This window comes from Centropristis striata, chromosome 19, assembly GCF_030273125.1.
Source record: "Centropristis striata isolate RG_2023a ecotype Rhode Island chromosome 19, C.striata_1.0, whole genome shotgun sequence".
In the NCBI taxonomy this organism is placed as follows: domain Eukaryota; kingdom Metazoa; phylum Chordata; class Actinopteri; order Perciformes; family Serranidae; genus Centropristis; species Centropristis striata.
This window is the reverse complement of record NC_081535.1, coordinates 28,602,820-28,621,001: the sequence shown is the minus strand read 5'-3', so window position 1 is coordinate 28,621,001 and position 18,182 is coordinate 28,602,820. Positions and strand designations below refer to the sequence as shown.

Genomic DNA, 18,182 nt, shown 5'->3' with positions numbered 1-18,182 from the left:
GTTTATAGAATGAAAGTGCTCAATATCAAATCGCCAGAAAACTCCAAAATATCAAAAAAAATTCTAAACCAAATATCACAGCATGGACTTTTCTATGATGATCCTCAAGGACCTTGAGGATATGTACATTCATGTGACATGTACAGTCATGGAGAAAAGTATTAGACCACCTTGTTTTCTTTAGTTTCTTGTTCATTTTAATACCTGGTACAACTAAAGGTACTTTTTTTTTTAAACAAATATATGGTTTTCTTGATAATGATTTTGGTTATTATAAAGAAATGTTATGGTGATTATATTTGTCCAACCAAATGTACCTTTAGTTGTACCAGGCATTTAAAAAAAATATTAGACCATTGTTTTCTTCAATTTCTTGAAGAAAAAAATGGTCTAATCATTTTTTTCCATATATATATATATATATATATATATATATATTTATTGAGTTTTTAAAAAATAGCAAAATGTGTTACAAAATGCCAATATGAACCCCAAAATTGCAACTTATGAGACATAATTGAGCATGGGAATGATAGCCTTCACATACCGATTAATATTAGAGATTTCTGAAGAACAACTTGACACACAGCGCTGAGCTGCATCTTAAAGTCATCATCAGGTTCTCAGCTTTTAGCTGATGTTCACCACTTCTATGTGGCGTCTAATGCTGACCTGCTCTCTCCCCCTACCCCGGTTCTCTATAGAATTGGGTTGGGGAACATGAAGGGGTTAAGTCCCCCGAGTGTTTGGCTCCTTCCCCATGAGGTTAACATGCTAAGAAAAGTGCACAGAGACCAAAAACCACCAAAGAGGAAGAAAAGGCGGAAAAGCAAGAGAAAGCAGAGTTTGGACAGGAACTGGGATCCAGGCGAGGCTAAGAGCAGCCAAACATGATCTGCTGTGTTTCTGTGAAGAATGTGGAGGTGGAGGAAGCCTTAACATGTGTGCACGGACACTCGATTTACCCTTTCACTTCTCTTTTTGCTGGCTGAAGACTGACTCACTATGAACTCTGCTGCATGTGTCAAGTCTCAGCCCTTCTATGAGCTCCACCCCTCCGTTCAGCTCCAGCTGCTCCGTCTGCTTTCATTTTCCCTGGAATTTCCCATGAACCTCCATGACTGGTGACTGTGGGACGCTGGCACTTAACCAAGTGGTGAAAAACACATGGTTCATTGCTTTTGTGAGGCCGGGAAGTCTATTTCTCTTGAATAGAAGAATTCCAGATAAGTAGACCGGATCAAATGTGTGTTCACCACAGATTTCACCTCCACTATCTTGTTGTTATACTGTATGAAACACATTAACACATAAACCCTCAAAGGTTTTCACTTTAACCCTTTATCAGGCAAAGAACTATATTTGGTAACATTTAAGCAGTGGTGGGCCGTCTGCTGGCCTAACATAACCAGAAATCATGATCATAATTATGATAAAGGTTAATTTAATTTTTTTTTTCTTTCCCTAAATATCTAAAAGTTTTCATATTCTCTAAATGTCATATTATGCTCCTTCCAGTGCTGTTGTTTTTAGGTTAGAGTTTTTATCGAATCAGTGGCCTAGAGGTTAGGAATTGGGCTTGCAACTGGAGAGTCGCCGGTTCGAATCCCGGTACTGACAGGTCTAGGACTGAAGTGCCCTTGAGCAAGGCACCTAACCCCCCTGCACAGCTCCCTGGGCGCAGTAATGTGCTGCCCACTGCTCCTTGCATGGTGTGTTCACTTGTGTGTAAAAAAGGATGGGTTAAATGCAGAGGTTGAATTTCCCCATTGTGGGATTAATAAAGTAATCTTCTATCTTATGTTGCCAGGCTGTATGAAATCTGCCCGGGCCTTCAGAATCAACAATGCGGGCGTCTGTGCACTGTAAGTGAACGGGCAAATACAGTTGATAGATAGTTGCGATAGCCAATCAGATCACGAGTTGTGTCAGTAAGGCCCTCTAGCTGGCCTCACGTTGAACGTGACATTTACGCGTCCTGTGATTGGATACTTACTAGTTTGAGCCACGGCAGTGCTATGCAGATCAACAGAGTCACACCCGGCCGGGACTGTTAACGGTATGTAAATAATCTGGCGCATTGGCGCAGCTGTGTGGTTGTACTCAAAGCAACAGGTCACAGAAAGTCGTGATACGTCACGTTTTGACATGAAAAAGTTTTTTCACAAAAAGACTTGTTTATTGTGTCGCTGTCGCCAAAGTATGGCCGTCTTGTTAGTGTCTTTCTGATATTAAACTGCGATTTTGCAATTTATTGTACAATCTTGTTTGCATATTCTTTGTGGACTCATTTAATAAAACTTTTTGGAAAGATAATTTTTAAGACCCTTTTATTTTTAAGTTTTGACAGTAGCATACCAGATATGTTTTAATTGCTGATGCGCCGGATAATAGACCATTTTGTAGGCTACACAACTGAGGTGATGCAATGCCTAGTAGTGCTTAAGTGTGTTTCTAACTGCTCTCCAGTCCTGGTGTTATAAATGCTGGCATAATGAAAGGTATTTATTGACTAAGATGGACATCACTGAAGGCCTAAGTGTGAAATGCATCGCCCGCCACTGCATTTAAGTAATATTTCAAGAAAAAAAGTTGCAAATTTACTAGATTAAAGTGGCAAATCTACAAAAAAAAAGTGGGAAAAAAGCAATTTTTTTCTCCCAGATTCACCACTTTAACCCTTAATAGAGCACTCATTGAAATACTTGCAAATTCAAAATTTAAACCTTTTGGAACCTATTTCATACTGCTACAATATATAATAATAACATAATATATTTTTTTTTTCAACATTGACCAATTTGGGCCTCCGTAGGATTTAGTGTATTCTGAAATGTCGTGTCACTGCCACAAACTGATGACTTCCTCTTGAAATATCCTCCTGTTGCAATTCTCTGTGGTGCAAGCTTCCTTTTATACTCTTGTACTATAAGCTGACCACTCGTATGACATCATTATATTTTAAGGAACATATAATTCAGTAAACGGATGGATGTCAGACATTTGACAGAAAAAAATGTCTGACTCTGGTATTTGAAAATTGTGCTTCTTTAAAGCTTCTAGGTGTGAACATGTGTTTGTAAAGCACTGTCTGTGTCACAGGACAGGAAAAGCTGATAACAACTGTTTTCATTAAGAAAATAGGAAACAGCAGATATTCCTGACTACACTCCACAGAAGGTTGGTTCTTTAGAATTGTTTTGTTAGGATGACAATCAGATCTCAGTCACATGTCTCAACTTTACCTCTTTTTCAGAAACTTCAGATACTTACTGTTCATGACATGACATGACATGTCTCTAAAATGTGTTTTTATCTATTAGGTATATTCAGATCATGGAAACTTTCAAGAGCACTTTAAGACTAGATCTTCATCCTGCTGTTTTAAATTCTAATTCACACACAAATACACTTTTATATCATGTTCATATTTTTGTTTTTATATTGTTATTTTTGTTATTTGTCATTATAACTTGTTGATGTTATACATATGTTTTTTCTATTATCAGTTATGCTATTACTTTTCTTATAACTATGAACTTTTAGGTGGAGGCTTTAAATAAGCCCATCTGGGTTTTCTGCCTCTCCCTGAAAATACTACTAACAAAGAGGATTTTTTCCCCTGGTTTCTTAAAGCCACACCACACCGCAAACTAGTTTCTTTAACCCTATAAAGCCTGAACCGTGAAATAATTGCCAGAAAATTCTACATTTTCAAAACTGGAGTGTTTGTTGAACTGGCTAACATTTTTTTAAATTCAATATCAATTTTCATATATGAATTTAATTTGGATCATATCTGATACATCAGGTCTTTTTGTGCAATTTGTTGCTCACAATTTGCTTTTCCTGAACTCACATAATCATATAAAACCTAATATTTTTAACCAAATAAAACTTTGACTTTCCTTTTAACATTTTCCTCAAACATACAAAATATTTTTTTCCATATAAAACAACGTCATACATCTGCTGATATGAAGTTTTCACGCAGAAATGACAGATCCACCAGTGGAACCAGCAAATCATTTTTGTTACATCTGGTATTTTTGTGAAATTTGTTGCTCAGTTTTTTTAATCATCAATTCATGTATTCATCAGGTTTTTGATGTAGAGGTCTCAAAAACTTATGTATCGAATATGATACACTTGGCTTTATAGGTTTAAAAGTTATTCCAAGAATCAAAACATCCTGAGTGCATGTTGACATGTCTGATCTGGCCACTATGACGCATTGTTACCAGAAGGCAGCCTCCTCATTTCCTGCATTGAAGTCCTTGTGGATTTCACAATCATTATCCGCTCTAGCAGCAAATAGATTTCCAAATAATGCATCATTGGCTACTGGAGTGTTGCTTCAGGGAGTAACTTGAAACTGTGACTTTTCATTCTGAGCACTCATAGACTTCAAACTGAATTCATTCCCTCTGTAAGATCTCTAACAACCAGTCAGACTTCCTCATGTAAGTACTTAGATTACGCTTTATAGAGCTTGGAGTTTATATTATTTTGACACTGAAGGACGGGATAATATATCCACAGGTATTAATTGTAATTAGAGGATGTTTTTTCTATGATAGTAGTAATCCACAAGGACTTGCCAACAAGTTTACCTTTACGGAATAACAACAAGTGAGCACAAATGGTCACTGTAAAGGGGATTGTGATGGTCACATGGTTATTACTGGCCTCACTGCTCTGCATGAGCACACAAGATGGAAATGGACAAGACAACGGTGAGTGAGTCATCCTTTAACTTCTATTAGCCTGCATGTTTACCAACAATAGCATATTCTTTGCATTGTTTACTGTGTTAATAGCATGAGAATGCATGTAGGTGATATTAAATGTTTTAGCAAATTACGCTGTATTTAAAGAAAGACAATACTTTAACTATACGCTATACTAGTTTACTGTAGATTATAAATGTATATGCAGCATATTTACTGTAATAATAATAATAATTGTTTAAACACAAACATTTGGGGTTAAAACAATTCATCATTTAAAAGGTTTGCACAACTTGGACTGACATGCTGTTGGTTATTATTATTACACTTTGTTTCATCTTCCTCTTATTTTTATATATTTCTGTTACTGTCTCTTATGTTAACGGGTCAGTTTTAAATGATTCATAAAATACTCTCAAAACAATTATTTATCATCCAATTTGTTTTTAACCTCTGAGTGACCTTGTTAGGCTTCCTCATCCACGAAAAGATTGGTTTTAATATTTTTGGCGTGGCCCCCTGGTCCTTTCTTTTGACAGCATATCCCTCGTTTTCAATTTTAAAAAAGGACCCTCAAGAGAATTATATAAATAAAATAAAATATTTGTTATGTAATAGTTGTTATGGTAACTGACTATTGCTGAGGGCTAGTAGAAGACAAGTTTTATTTATTTTTTAATATTATTAACTAAAGTAACATCTATAGTGTTAGGGTCCATTTTGACATATACAGTCATGGAAAAAAAATATTAGACCACCCTTTTTCCTCAATTTCTTGTTAATTTTAATGTCTGGTACGACTAAAGGTACATTTGTTTGGACAAATATAATGATAACAACAAAAATAGCTGATAAGAGTTTAATTCAAGGGAAGATATCCAGATATTTTCCATGGTTTCCTTGATAATGATTTTGGTTATTATCAAACCTTAATTAACTCGCTAATCCTGACTTTTCATATCCGTTGTCGTGGCAGTTTTGTTAATTGCACTAAGTTAATGGGTGAGCTGGCCAAACAAGAAGCACACAATACTCGGTTCTCCAGGTTTTTATTAACACATCCATACTCAGTCAACACTCACTCAATACTCAGTCCCGGATGGTTATTTAACAAAGCAACAAAGTCTCGTACACCGCTCAACTTGTGGTTGTTGTACTTTCCAGCATTAGCTCTTCAGCAAGTGGCAATATGGCCCTAAACTTCCGCCCTATACGTCACATCAGGACAGACCTCACTTTACACAATCCCCTCTCACTTAAGTTATCAGAGTTAAGTTCACAGTTAAGTTCCCACAAGGCCTTGCGTCTTGAATATCAAGTAGGTTGCCGCCTACTTCATGACAGGAAACACCAAATTTCCTTCACACTGTCTAAAGTCTGTGCAGCTGATAGTGTATATAATTGTTGGTCTATTTGCTGTTCATAAAGGGGACGGTTCTTAAAATGCACTAATATCATTCTCCTCAGGTGTTTTGCATTGTGGACCTCAGAATCTGACACTTAGCAGCTTTGGAGAGACGATCCTGGTGACATGGGAAGACGAGCCTTCGTGCTCTGCAGTACAGGATGTGCTGATGTATGATGTGGTGGTTCGAATCGCAGACAAGAAAGCACATAAGGTAAGACTTCATTTGTATTACAACAGCATTGCTGACTCCCATAACATTAAGCCTACCTTCCGGTGTAGCTAAATGAACACACCTCTAATTTGATTATGGAAATGTTTTAGGATAAAGTGGCTGTGGCGCCTGACCAGATAGGATCCACTCACTCCTGGAACTGGACATCATTGGCATTGGATTGCGGATCCCATTCAGTCAGACTCAGATCCCGATATAAAAACCATACAAGCCCATGGAAAACAGAACCGACAAATACTGGTTAATATTTAGCTTACTTATCTCCATGTCTTGATCAGCATAAAAACATTAAATCTGGTATTATTATTTCACATTTGACAGTTGTGTACAGTGGCCCTGAGAGCTCACAGTGCTGCAACTTAGGGAAAAACATGCAAATATACAAAACACAAGCAAATGGAGATAACACCTTCATCAATTTGACAAGACAAGCGCAGCATTTAGAAAACACGCTGCAAAGACCACAACACAACAGAAGTGTTTCCAGAGGACACTTAAAGTGATACACATTCAAGATAATCATAATTTCACGTTATAACATAGCATGCAAATGTTAGAGGCCGATCGATAGCATGCTAACTATAACGGCCGATCAATAGCATGCTAACGTTAGCCAGTGATCAATATTGTGCTAGCGTTAATGGGCTAACAAGACCCAGACCAACTGAGTGCCATTGAGAGAGACCAACTAAAATGTGTATCATTCATTTATTTGATTTGTTTAACTGCAATGTGATTGATACGGGCTAGCCGGCTAATGCTATATATCACATTATAACATGAAAATATAATTATCATGGAATAACGTGATAATGTCATATGTGTCTAGATGTGTGTATCACATTTTTTAGTGTCCTCTGGAAACACTGTTGTGTTGTGCGTTTTCTTATTGTGTCGTGTTGTGGTCTTTTCTAAATGCTGCGCTTGTGTTGTCAAATTGATGAAGATGTTTACTCTATTTGCTTGTGTTTTGTGTACTTGTGTTTTCTTAAGTTGCAACGCTGTGAGCTCTCAGGGCCACCGTAGGTTGTGGCATTTGACAGTATGTCCCTTTTGTTTTTGCAGTGAAAGAAACAAAAAGGCCAGAGGTTTATCCAAAGGACAAAGACTTCAAAATTGGCAGTAGAGCTACCTTCTGCTGCGTTCTGCCTGAGGGACAAGATTTTAAAAAAATGTATCTGTATGAGTATGGTAGTCCTGATATAAACGCTACCAAGATCACCAATGAGATATATGCCTTGACCGCCCACCTGAACCAGGCAAAAAGATTCACTGATATGAGATGTGAAACAACTACAGAAAAAAATGGGGCTTCTGCTTTAGTTGGCTGTAAGTATGACTAAGTATTGTGCTGAATTTAAGTCTTCGTTATGTATTGTTAATAACAGTTGTCTGTATTTTGTTTTTCTTTTAATACTTGCCGTGACTCAGACCCGCCTGAATACAGTGACCTTCAGTGTGAAACCCAGGATCTAAAATCAGTGGATTGTTATTGGACAGTAGTAAGAGAAAGAAGCGAAACACAGTCATCAAGAAAACCCACCGAGCATAAGCTACTTGGAAGGTATGTTGCAACTAAAACTGGAGTATGAAAGCATATAAATCTGCCTGTACCAATGTAGCACAGCAATACTAACACATTGTCAGACTCATAATGTTAATCTAGTAGCAGCTAACGATAGCCTGCAGCAGAGTAAAGGAGCATGAATTAATCTAAGAATTCCAGTTAAATTAAAAAAAAAAATTGTTGCTCAACTTGGACTAGATATTAGGCCAAAAATACTATATTTTATACTATATAAAATACTGAATAATAATGAAACTAGAAGATCTAAAGAATCTAGAGAGAAACTCTGCAAAGTTAGGCTATTTTGGTGAAAGCTGACACTCTTGTGGATTCAATGAGTCCAGTTTTCTTTATGTGGGATGATGTTAGTCATCAGTAGTAGCCAGTTCAATGCAGTGAGGGCATTTCTTGAGTCTCGATTACAACCATAAACTAGAGACCTAGAGCATTCAGAGTATATGCAGCTTTCCTAGGTATATTGACAATAACGGGGTTTCTCAGCAGTTTGATGAACAGAAGTGCTTGTCATCCAATCGTTGAAAATTTATTTGGTTTTATTTGGTCGGTTTTGTCCGTCACATGATCAAAGACAGATAAGTATTGTGTATTTAAGCATATTGTGTGGTGACAAAACTAACAAAAACTAATGACAATTATAGTTAAAATGTCCTTCGTTTTCATCTTTCGCAATTTATTTCATACATAAACCTTTTTGTTTGATATGAAATCTATTTATTAAGCTCCAACCAACCAGCTGCTGGTTAGTGAACATGCAGGAACACACTGGTGAATCGGTTCATTGAGACTGTTACACGACTATGTGAGTCGATCGCCTTCAGAAAGTTCAGCACTTCACTCCAACCAACATTCAAAACACCTGGAGCTGCGAGACTTAATCACCTTATTGGGGCTGAGATGGATGAGGGAAATGAAATGAAGGCAACATTTATTGTGACCTTCTTGAATCTTGCATCCAACAAATACTCCATTACAAAACAACTAAAACTAATAAAAAACTAAACTAAAACTAAGCAATTGAAAAAAATATTAAATTAATAAAAACTAGCAATCTCACTCTAAAAACAAATGAAATCTAACTGAATTTGAAAACAAAAATTCACAAGGAAATTAATACAAAAACTAGTGAAAAATCCAAAACTATTATAGCCTTGGTCCTGGTTGCCTGTATGTTTATATTGTGAGAAAGAATGAAGCACTTTGTATTAGCAAATGAAAAATTAAACTCTGTTGGTATTTGTATTTCAGTACATGTGATTATCATCTGTCTGAGAATAAATGCTCACAGGAAGTGAAAATAGATGTTGGTGAAAAAAACTGGACGTTGACAGCAGAAAATAGCTTTGGGACGGTGGAGCTTTCAGACACTGCAGACCTGACTAAAAGAGGTATATACCTTTTTTCTTTCTTTTTTTTTAAAAATCTGCATTTCCAGCCTGTTCTCCCCTCAAAGACGACAGTAAAGGTCGTGTGTACAGGCAGCGAAAAACAAACTATATTTACGTATTTCACTGTCCACTGTTCAAACAAATGGTGGACTTTTACCCAGGAGAGCGGGGTTCAAGTCCTTTATGAAAACAAAAGTAAATGATTTTTAACTTAAATTACATTGTTTATTTCAGTTTTGAACATAACTTACGTTTTTTGTTTTTTTTTACGTAACTTGTGGTAGTCACGTCCCCTGTATCAAATCTGCAATGCCGCACTTTCCGGTGTTTTCAGGGTCATTGCGAATAAGATCGCCACCACCAGTGTAGGTATAATTGATTTATACATGTTTAACAATCTAAGTGTGAAATTTCATTTAAGTACAAGGAAATTTCTAATTACAATATGAAAGTAAATCTGATGAGAGAAAGATTGGGCGACGATCTTAAAAGTACATCTGTATTTTTATTGTTCTGTATTTTATTGTGAAGGACAGAAGTACGGTCCGGGTGTGTTGATAACGATGGTTGATAACGGTGTTATTTATTTGGCTTACCCAGAAACATCCAATTTCCCTCGAAAAACTCAGCAGCCCCCATTGTTTTACAGCCAGGAGATCCAAGTGTCTGATGTGCGATACAGTTAGCGCTAGGCTAATTCACCGGCGTTAGCGTCCTTTAGCCGGCTCTGTTAAACCTGAGGCTAACATACACGGTTAAAACAATATACGGTTCGAAAGATAAGAAGTTAGACTTTAGTTTCACACCATTTAATTTATTGGAAGCATAACATGATAATTTATATTAGTAGTTAATGTGAAATTTTGATAGAATCTGAGCCGAACAGTGTTCGATTTGGGATACAGTTACGTTACTTCACTTTCGGCATTTACGTACATTTATTTGCTGTTTAACTGTCTTTTATAACGTCTTACCAGGAAGTTTTTTGCCCTAAACCTAGGTCAGTGTTTTATAACATAAATACACAGAAACTTTTTTACCTTGGGCCTTTTTTACAACCACGAGACGTGTTCGCTATTTTTAGAACACAACACTGTACCTTGAGTCGCGCTACCACAATACGTACATACGTGTCGTAATTTGTGGTACTGACACACAACCTCTTCTGTCGTTTAAGTTGGAGAACTTTTTGGCATTTTTGTATCATAAAATGTTTATTTGATTGTTGACATCTGTTATTAATCATTAAATTCAGCTGATTGTTGTTTGTCTTTGTTTCAGTACACATGTTCCCTCCAGTGGAAGTGACAGCTTCAATTGTGAATACCAGGAATGTCAGCCTGAGGTGGAGGTGGACAGTTCAACAGTACTATAATCTCAATATAACCTGCCAAGTAAACATTGGTGAAAATACCATAGTGAGTTGACAAAAGAAGGAGGGTGAAACATTAGCCAGGATTTTAATGTTTAGGATCCTTTTCTTATCTGCACTAATGTTATCATTCTTGTCCATATTGTGCTCACAGAGTGAAACTGGAGTTGGTCTTCATTTTTCAGCTGTGAATGACTTGATACCAAATTGGACATATAATGTGATAATACGATGTGGAACAGTGCCACATTTCTGGAAATGGAGTGACTGGAGCAAAAGTTTTAAATTCATCACTAAGGGTGATGGTAAGTAATAAAACTTTCAAACCCACAATGAAAAATTGACAGAACCTTTTCCATTTTCTGATCAGTGATTATCTATTCGTCCCACAGTTCCAGATGCTCTTGATGTGTGGATGCAGAGAAAGGACAACCAAATTATGATCATCTGGAAAGTAAGTCACATGAATGGGCACCAATACACAATTTTACTGCCATTCACAAACTTACATCTCACATTCATAAAAAAATACCTCTCATATTCACAATTTTACCTCTCACATTAACACAAATTACGTCTCACATTCACACAAAAAAAGGTATTTCTTGTGTATGTGAGGTAAAATTGTGAATGTGAAAGGTAAAATTGTGAATGTGAGAGGTAAGGTTGTGTATGTGAGAGGTAAAAGTGTGTATGTGAGAGGTAAAAATATTTATGTGAGAGGTAAAATTGTGAATGTGAGAGGTAAAATTTTGAATGTGAGAGGTAAAATTGTGAATGTGAGAGGTAAAATTGTGAATGTGAGAGGTAAGGTTGAGAATGTGAGAGGTAAAAATGTGTATGTGAGAGGTAAAAATGTGTATGTGAGAGGTAAAATTTTGAATGTGAGAGGTAAAATTGTGAATGTGAGAGGTAAAATTGTGAATGTAAGTGGCAAAATTGTGAATGTGAGAGGTAAAATTGTGAATGTGAGAGGTAAAAATGTGAATGTGAGAGGTAAAACTGTTAATGTGAGAGTTAAAAATGTGAATGTGAGAGGTAAAAATGTGAATGTGAGAGGTAAAATTGTCAATGTGAGAGGTAAAATTGTCAATGTGAGAGGTAAAATTGTCAATGTGAGAGGTATTTTTTGTGTATGTAAGAGGGAAGAATGAATTATGGCCTATACGGCCCCTTATAAATTTCCATTAACGGTTCTCTATTAAGGCTTTATAAGGTGTAATGAAGAGCTTTATTTGTGTGTACATACTTATTCTTCCTTGATGTTACCGTACATCTCTGCAGAAGCCACTGGCCAACCAGAGTCATGGAGACATCGAAGACTATGAAGTGACCTGGACAAAGACTACAGAGAGAGACCAACCCAACAGAACCACAGTGGCTTTTAACAACGACAGACTGGCCCTCAGTCTGGACACCACTGAGGAGTATATCATCACAGTTACAGCTAGGAACATCAACGGCAGCTCATCCCCGTCAGCCCTCAAAATCCCTAGCTTCAGTTCAGGTATGAAGCTAACACATTAAAGCTAGTGAAGGATTCAGTTTTCAATCTGTGATGGTTGATTTTGACAATTTATCAGCAGCATGAGAAGCAGTACACACAAAATTAACACATCACCCTATAATGCTATAGAGCTGGAGGGAACTGTAGAGTTGGTGATAATTCTCTCTGGATTTGTCATTATGAATTTTTTTTCCAGTTGGCATGTATGAAGGGAGACTATGATTATGGAGTAGTGTGTACGCCTTAAACTGCTCACTATATGACAATTAAACATCTAGTTCCTCAAGTCCAAGTCTAGTCGTTATGAATAAATTAGGCTTAGATCAGCAAAGCAATGGCCTTTTATGCTTTTTATGCCACAACGATATATAATAGATTTTGTGCGTAAACTAAATATGTGGCATCATAGAACTCCTTTTAAGATATTAGCTATTCTGTGACAAAAACTGCTAATTAATTACAGGTACATATTTATGTCAAATCTAACTTCCAAAGTGTCTTTGTTTTCAGACGAAGTGGACAGTTCTCATATCATTGGCAGCGACGGTAGCTTCAACCTGTCCTGGGCTGCCAGTCCTACAGCCAGCGGCTACATAGTGGACTGGTGTCCCACCTTAAGGTGTGACATTGTGGAGTGGCTGAAAGTGCCTCCCAGTGAGACCAATGCCAGGATATTTTCAAGTAAGTCTTATTCTTTGCCAACAAAACAGCTCTCCATGTAACATTACAGTTCCTTGAGTTACAACACATCTCTCCTCCGTCTCTCCAGACAACTTCAAAGATGGACAGAGATATTCTTTATCTGTGTCTGCTCTCACCCAGGGAGCTCCAGTGCTGCTAGAGAGAAGAGAGGGCTATGTCAGTGAGCAATGTAAGATTGAATTGTTTGACTTTTCTGTGAAGCATTGTCTGCTCAATAAATGTGTCAGTGCCATAAGATAGCATTTTCCCTGTGTTACACTTTGTCAGGTACACCAAAAGGCCTGTTTAAATCGTTAAAGGGGGAACAACAGGATTCAGATTATGTCGTATCCTGGGACCCTATACCTCTAAGAGAGCAGACTGCTTTTATCCAAGGCTATGTTCTGTATTGTAAGAACACCAACACCAGCAAAGTCACCCACTCCAGCACAGGTATTGTATGAGGGCCTGTATAGGCAATTATTCATTCTTCCCTCTCACATTCACAATTTTACATCTCACATTCACATAAAATACCTCTCACATTCACATAAAATACCTCTCACATTCACAATTTTATCTCTCACATTCACAATTTTACCTCTACATCTCACATTCACAATTTTACCTCTCACATTCACAATTTTACCTTTACTTCTCACATACACAATTTTATCTCTCACATTCACAATTTTATCTCTCACATTCACAATTTTACCTTTACTTCTCACATACACAATTTTATCTCTCACATACACAATTTTACCTCTCACATTCACAATTTTATCTCTCACATTCACAAAGAATACCTCTCACATTCACAATTTTACCTCTTACATTCATAATTTTACCTCTCTCATACACAATTTTACCTCTCACATTCATAAAAAAATACCTCTCACATTCACAATTTTATCTCTCACATTCACAAAAAATACCTTACCTATACAGAACCTCATACTTCAGGATGTTTATTTGTCTTTTTTGCTTCATTCAGGCGATCCTAAGGCCACCAGCCTGACAGCAGGAGACCTTAAAATCAGCCACTACACATTCACAGTGAAGGCACAGACAGCAGTTGGAGAATGCAGCGATTCCTTTATTACTGCCACCTTGACTACTCCCAGTATGTTGTTTCTTTTCCCTTTCATAACCACAATTTCTCCTTGTGTGAACTGCAGATCTATTTTAAACAAATCCTGTAATTATTAGTTTATTTGATTTACTCCTGTTCCTCATCTGGGCTGTTTGTCTTAACTCGCCAGCTGATAACTTGATCAAGGCAGTCTTCATTTCACTGGGCACTGTTTTTGGTCTCCTTTCCCTCATGACTGTCCTTTGCTACATAAACTGGGCATGGTAAGCAAGTTAACACATTCATTTTCATTGCAATTTGCGTATTTGTTGCTGATGTTGGCTTTTAAAAAAGTGCATGTTGTTGTCATTCGTGTGTGATTTATTTTCATCCTTTCTTACAACCAACAGTATCAAGCAGACAATCTATCCTCCGATCCCAAAGCCAATACTGACATCACTGGTAGGTACTCACGTCCGTGTTTTAAAAGGGCACTACACTCATTTCACATATGCAGATAAGTTTATAGGATTATGAGGAGGGCTACTCAATCTAAGAAAAGTCAAACAATATCTTCTTTGGCTCTGCACGGAGCTTTCTAAAGTCGGAGGAAACAACCCTGGTGATGTCACAGTGATGTCATCAGCATGAACTCCAACTGGATCTTGAGACTCTTGTTTTTTGACTGAAGGCCTGTGTAAGAAACGCAAGGTGTGAAGTCTATAAGACGTGGACATTTGAAAGACAGGAATTGATTGTAATGAAATACTTTGAGGGGCCATATAGGCCATAATTCATTCTTCCCTCTCACATACACAAAAAAAACTCTCACATTCAAATGTTTACCTCTCATGTATACCAAGAATACCTCTCACATACACACATTTTATCTCTCACATTCACAATTTTACCTCTCACATTCACAATTTTGCCTCTCACATTAACAATTTCACCTCTCACATTCACAAAAATACGTGTGTATCACTTTTCTAATACTTCGGTTTATGATGAAATGCAAAACTCTAACATTCCCATTGTTCCCCCAACTTTATGGTGCAAAACTTCTATAAGAACAAAACTAAATTGCTGGTATATCCCTTTAATATTCAGTAAAAATGAAGTTGAGTGCTACCGCTGCGGTGCATCATCATTCCAGGGTTATAAGCATTTTCAGCCCCACACTCTCTAAATTAATGTGAGGTCATTGTGTTGTTTTTTTCCAGGATGAACATAGATGTCGTCTTCCGTACGTCGTTGAGAGCCACCACATTGAAGCAGATATTACAGTGGTTCCAGAGGTGCATTGTCCTGCAGAAGCACCATTGGATGGTTATGTAACCAGTGAGAACATGCCATTTATCTTCTCACAAACACCCGACGGTTACTACAACCAGCCCCTGGTAAAGGACACCCCATCAGTTCTCAGTGTACCCGCTACAGCCGTCCCATCTGGACCAGGGATACCATCCTCTCCATTCAGAAGTGTATTTCCTAACCCATCATACAACCTGTCAATGCAGCCTGGGGATCAGCTGTCCATCTTGCGCCTTCAGCTTCAGAAGGAATCATCTATAGAGAGAAGCTCCAGTGGATACCAGCCTCAGGGTCACGCTGAACCCTTCACTTTAGAGGAGACACAAGGGGACCCCGACAGTCCTATGTCCTGTGACTCCTCTTACATGTTGTTACCTCAGTCCCCTACCAGATAGCTGCTGCATGCACAGCCTGTGTGCCAAGTGTTGTAGTACTCGAGATCGGTCTTGGTCTCGGGACCGGTCTTGAGTCTACTTTTTGAAGGTCTTGGTCTTGTCTCAGAATAGACCGCATTTTTACTTGGTCTTGTCTCGGTCTCGGACAAATCCAATCAATCCAATCCACTTTATTTGTATAGCACATTTAAACAACAAAAACATCTCCAAAGTGCTGCACATAGAATCAACAATAAAACAAACATTTCCATATAACAATCAGCAATAAATAATGAGTGTATAAATCTAAAATTATGCTATAAATTAAACAATACAATCAAACAGATAAACATAGTAAAATAAATAAAAGACGTAGTTAAAAGTAGTAAAAGAAATAAAAGACACAGAGGACCACAAAACTCATGCAAAGTTAAAAAGCCAAGGAATAGACGAGACTTAAAACACTCCACCGTGGATCTGTTCGGACATGGAGGGGGAGGGCATTCCAAAGTCTGGGGCCGACTACAGAGAAAGACCTGTCCCCCCTGGTTTTAAGTCTCTCGCTCTAGGCACCACCAGCTGGAGCTAGCCCTTCGACCTCAATTCACGCTGGATTATAGATTTGGATGAGGTCCTTGATGGATTTACTTGTTAATATACTACTATAATATATACTATATTACTGTGATTTTGAGTAAATTGTATTGCTTCAAGTACAACCAATAACATGACTCATATATAATTTGAAATTGTTGTCACTGTTAACGGCTGTCACCGTATAAATAAAATAAAAAAATAAAAATAAAAATAAAATTTGGTTACCTGAAGATGTTTTGTGTACAACTACAAAAAAAAAGAAAACACAGTAACTTGTAAATTCTGCAAAGCAACGCTAACAGAGACGGCTGGGACTGGTCTTGGTCTTGTCTCGGTTTCGATACACTGTGGTCTTGGTATTGACTTGGTCTCGGTTTAGGTGGTCCTCACTACAACACTGCTGTGTGCTATGTTAAAAGTAGGAAAAGTAGGGTAGTAAAAAATATTAACTGTTGACACAATGTTCATTATGTGCATACGTTTACATATTACAATGCTTTTTTTAAAGCATAGTTTTAGGCTTGGCAATGTGCACCATTTTGGATTGGAAACACAGAGGACCTCATGAAGTGCCACCATTTTTGTTTTTTATGGAACAATCTTGACAACCATTGTGTGAATTGCCATGAAATGCCATGCCTTTTCCATATCATGTTTTGTTGGTTTATGACTAAATCAGCTTCAGCTGTACTTTGTTGTTTGTGAAACCTAACTTACTTGCATGCTAACACACTATTGCACTGAAAACAACTATTTAAGTCACTTTTCAGATGACAGATGGGAGCAAAATATGAAAGTCTGTGAGGTCCTGCTTAGTTTCTGACAATGTTGTTGCATTCTCTGTATCCGGCAGCTGTTGCAGTGTTAGTGTGTGTCTAGTTCTTTTAGTGATGGTCCAGTTTGTGAACATCCTCCTGTTTCTCCTCTTCAACAACCTAAATAATCTAAACCAAGTTCAGGTGCCCCTGGACTTTGCTCTTCTGGGGATCTGATCAACTGGATGCCTCACGTTCTGCTGTTGTCTCATAAATGATTACTGATAAAGTAACGTACACTGTGAGTTATGTGTAATAAAACAGTTTTGACTGTTATGGCTGTGCCAATGAAGTTGGGATATATATATATGCATAAATACATTTAATATAACTTGTGAACTACTGTATCTACCTTGAAATAAAATGGTTAAGACTCTCTGGTCTTTATTTTGGGTATAATGTTGGGATTTCTGGTACTTATATCACCTCAGTAGGTCTAAAGTTCAGTTCTAACAAAGCAATGCAGAATAGAAGAGAGCTAATGCAAAAATATTAGAGAGCTAATGCAGAACATTAGAGGGCTAATGCAGAATAGAAGAGGGTTAATGCCGAATATTAGAGAGCTAATGCAGAATAGAAGAGAGCTAATGCAAAATATTAATGTGTCAATGCAGAATAGAAGAGAGCTAATGCAGAATATTAGAGGGCTAATGCAGAATATTAGAGAGCTAATGCAAAATATTAGAGAGCCAATACAGAATAGAAGAAAGCCAATGCAGAATATGCAGGGGGTAAATAATTTTACAGTTTAAACAGTGTCCTGATTTGTGGGGAATTTTGAATCATTCATCCACTCCGGCAAAAAAACCCCATCTGCTTCTTTAAATCATCCTTGTTTCCGCAGATTCCTCAATGGGTTGTTTTTTGTTGTTGTTGTTGTTGTTTTTTTAACGTCTGCTGAGCTTTTTCAAGAAATATCTGTGTATTGTTACTAACTGGGTTTCACTTTATATTGACAGAAACAGAAAAAAAGGAACATTTTATCCTTATTTATTTCAAGTATGATGAATGAATGACAATTCTAACTAACAATCTCATTAGTGAGCACTAGAGGGAGCTAACACATTACTGATGACATGGTAATGTGGACTGAGACTGAACTGT

At 37.3% G+C, this 18,182-nt stretch overlaps 1 protein-coding gene across 1 annotated transcript; it reads left to right on the top strand.

Annotated features, from left to right (window-relative positions):
* The first annotated feature begins 4,601 nt into the window (after positions 1–4,601).
* LOC131991979 (leukemia inhibitory factor receptor-like) lies at positions 4,602–17,454 on the top strand. Its single transcript, XM_059357293.1, has 17 exons — positions 4,602–4,736; positions 6,198–6,349; positions 6,460–6,610; positions 7,436–7,699; positions 7,802–7,934; positions 9,204–9,343; positions 10,625–10,761; positions 10,870–11,020; positions 11,108–11,169; positions 12,000–12,222; positions 12,733–12,903; positions 12,992–13,093; positions 13,192–13,356; positions 13,901–14,029; positions 14,169–14,262; positions 14,389–14,440; positions 15,202–17,454. Exons 1-17 carry the CDS (start codon positions 4,643–4,645, stop codon positions 15,685–15,687), a joined length of 2,706 nt encoding a protein of 901 aa, XP_059213276.1. The 5' UTR covers positions 4,602–4,642; the 3' UTR covers positions 15,688–17,454.
* Positions 17,455–18,182: the final 728 nt, after the last annotated feature.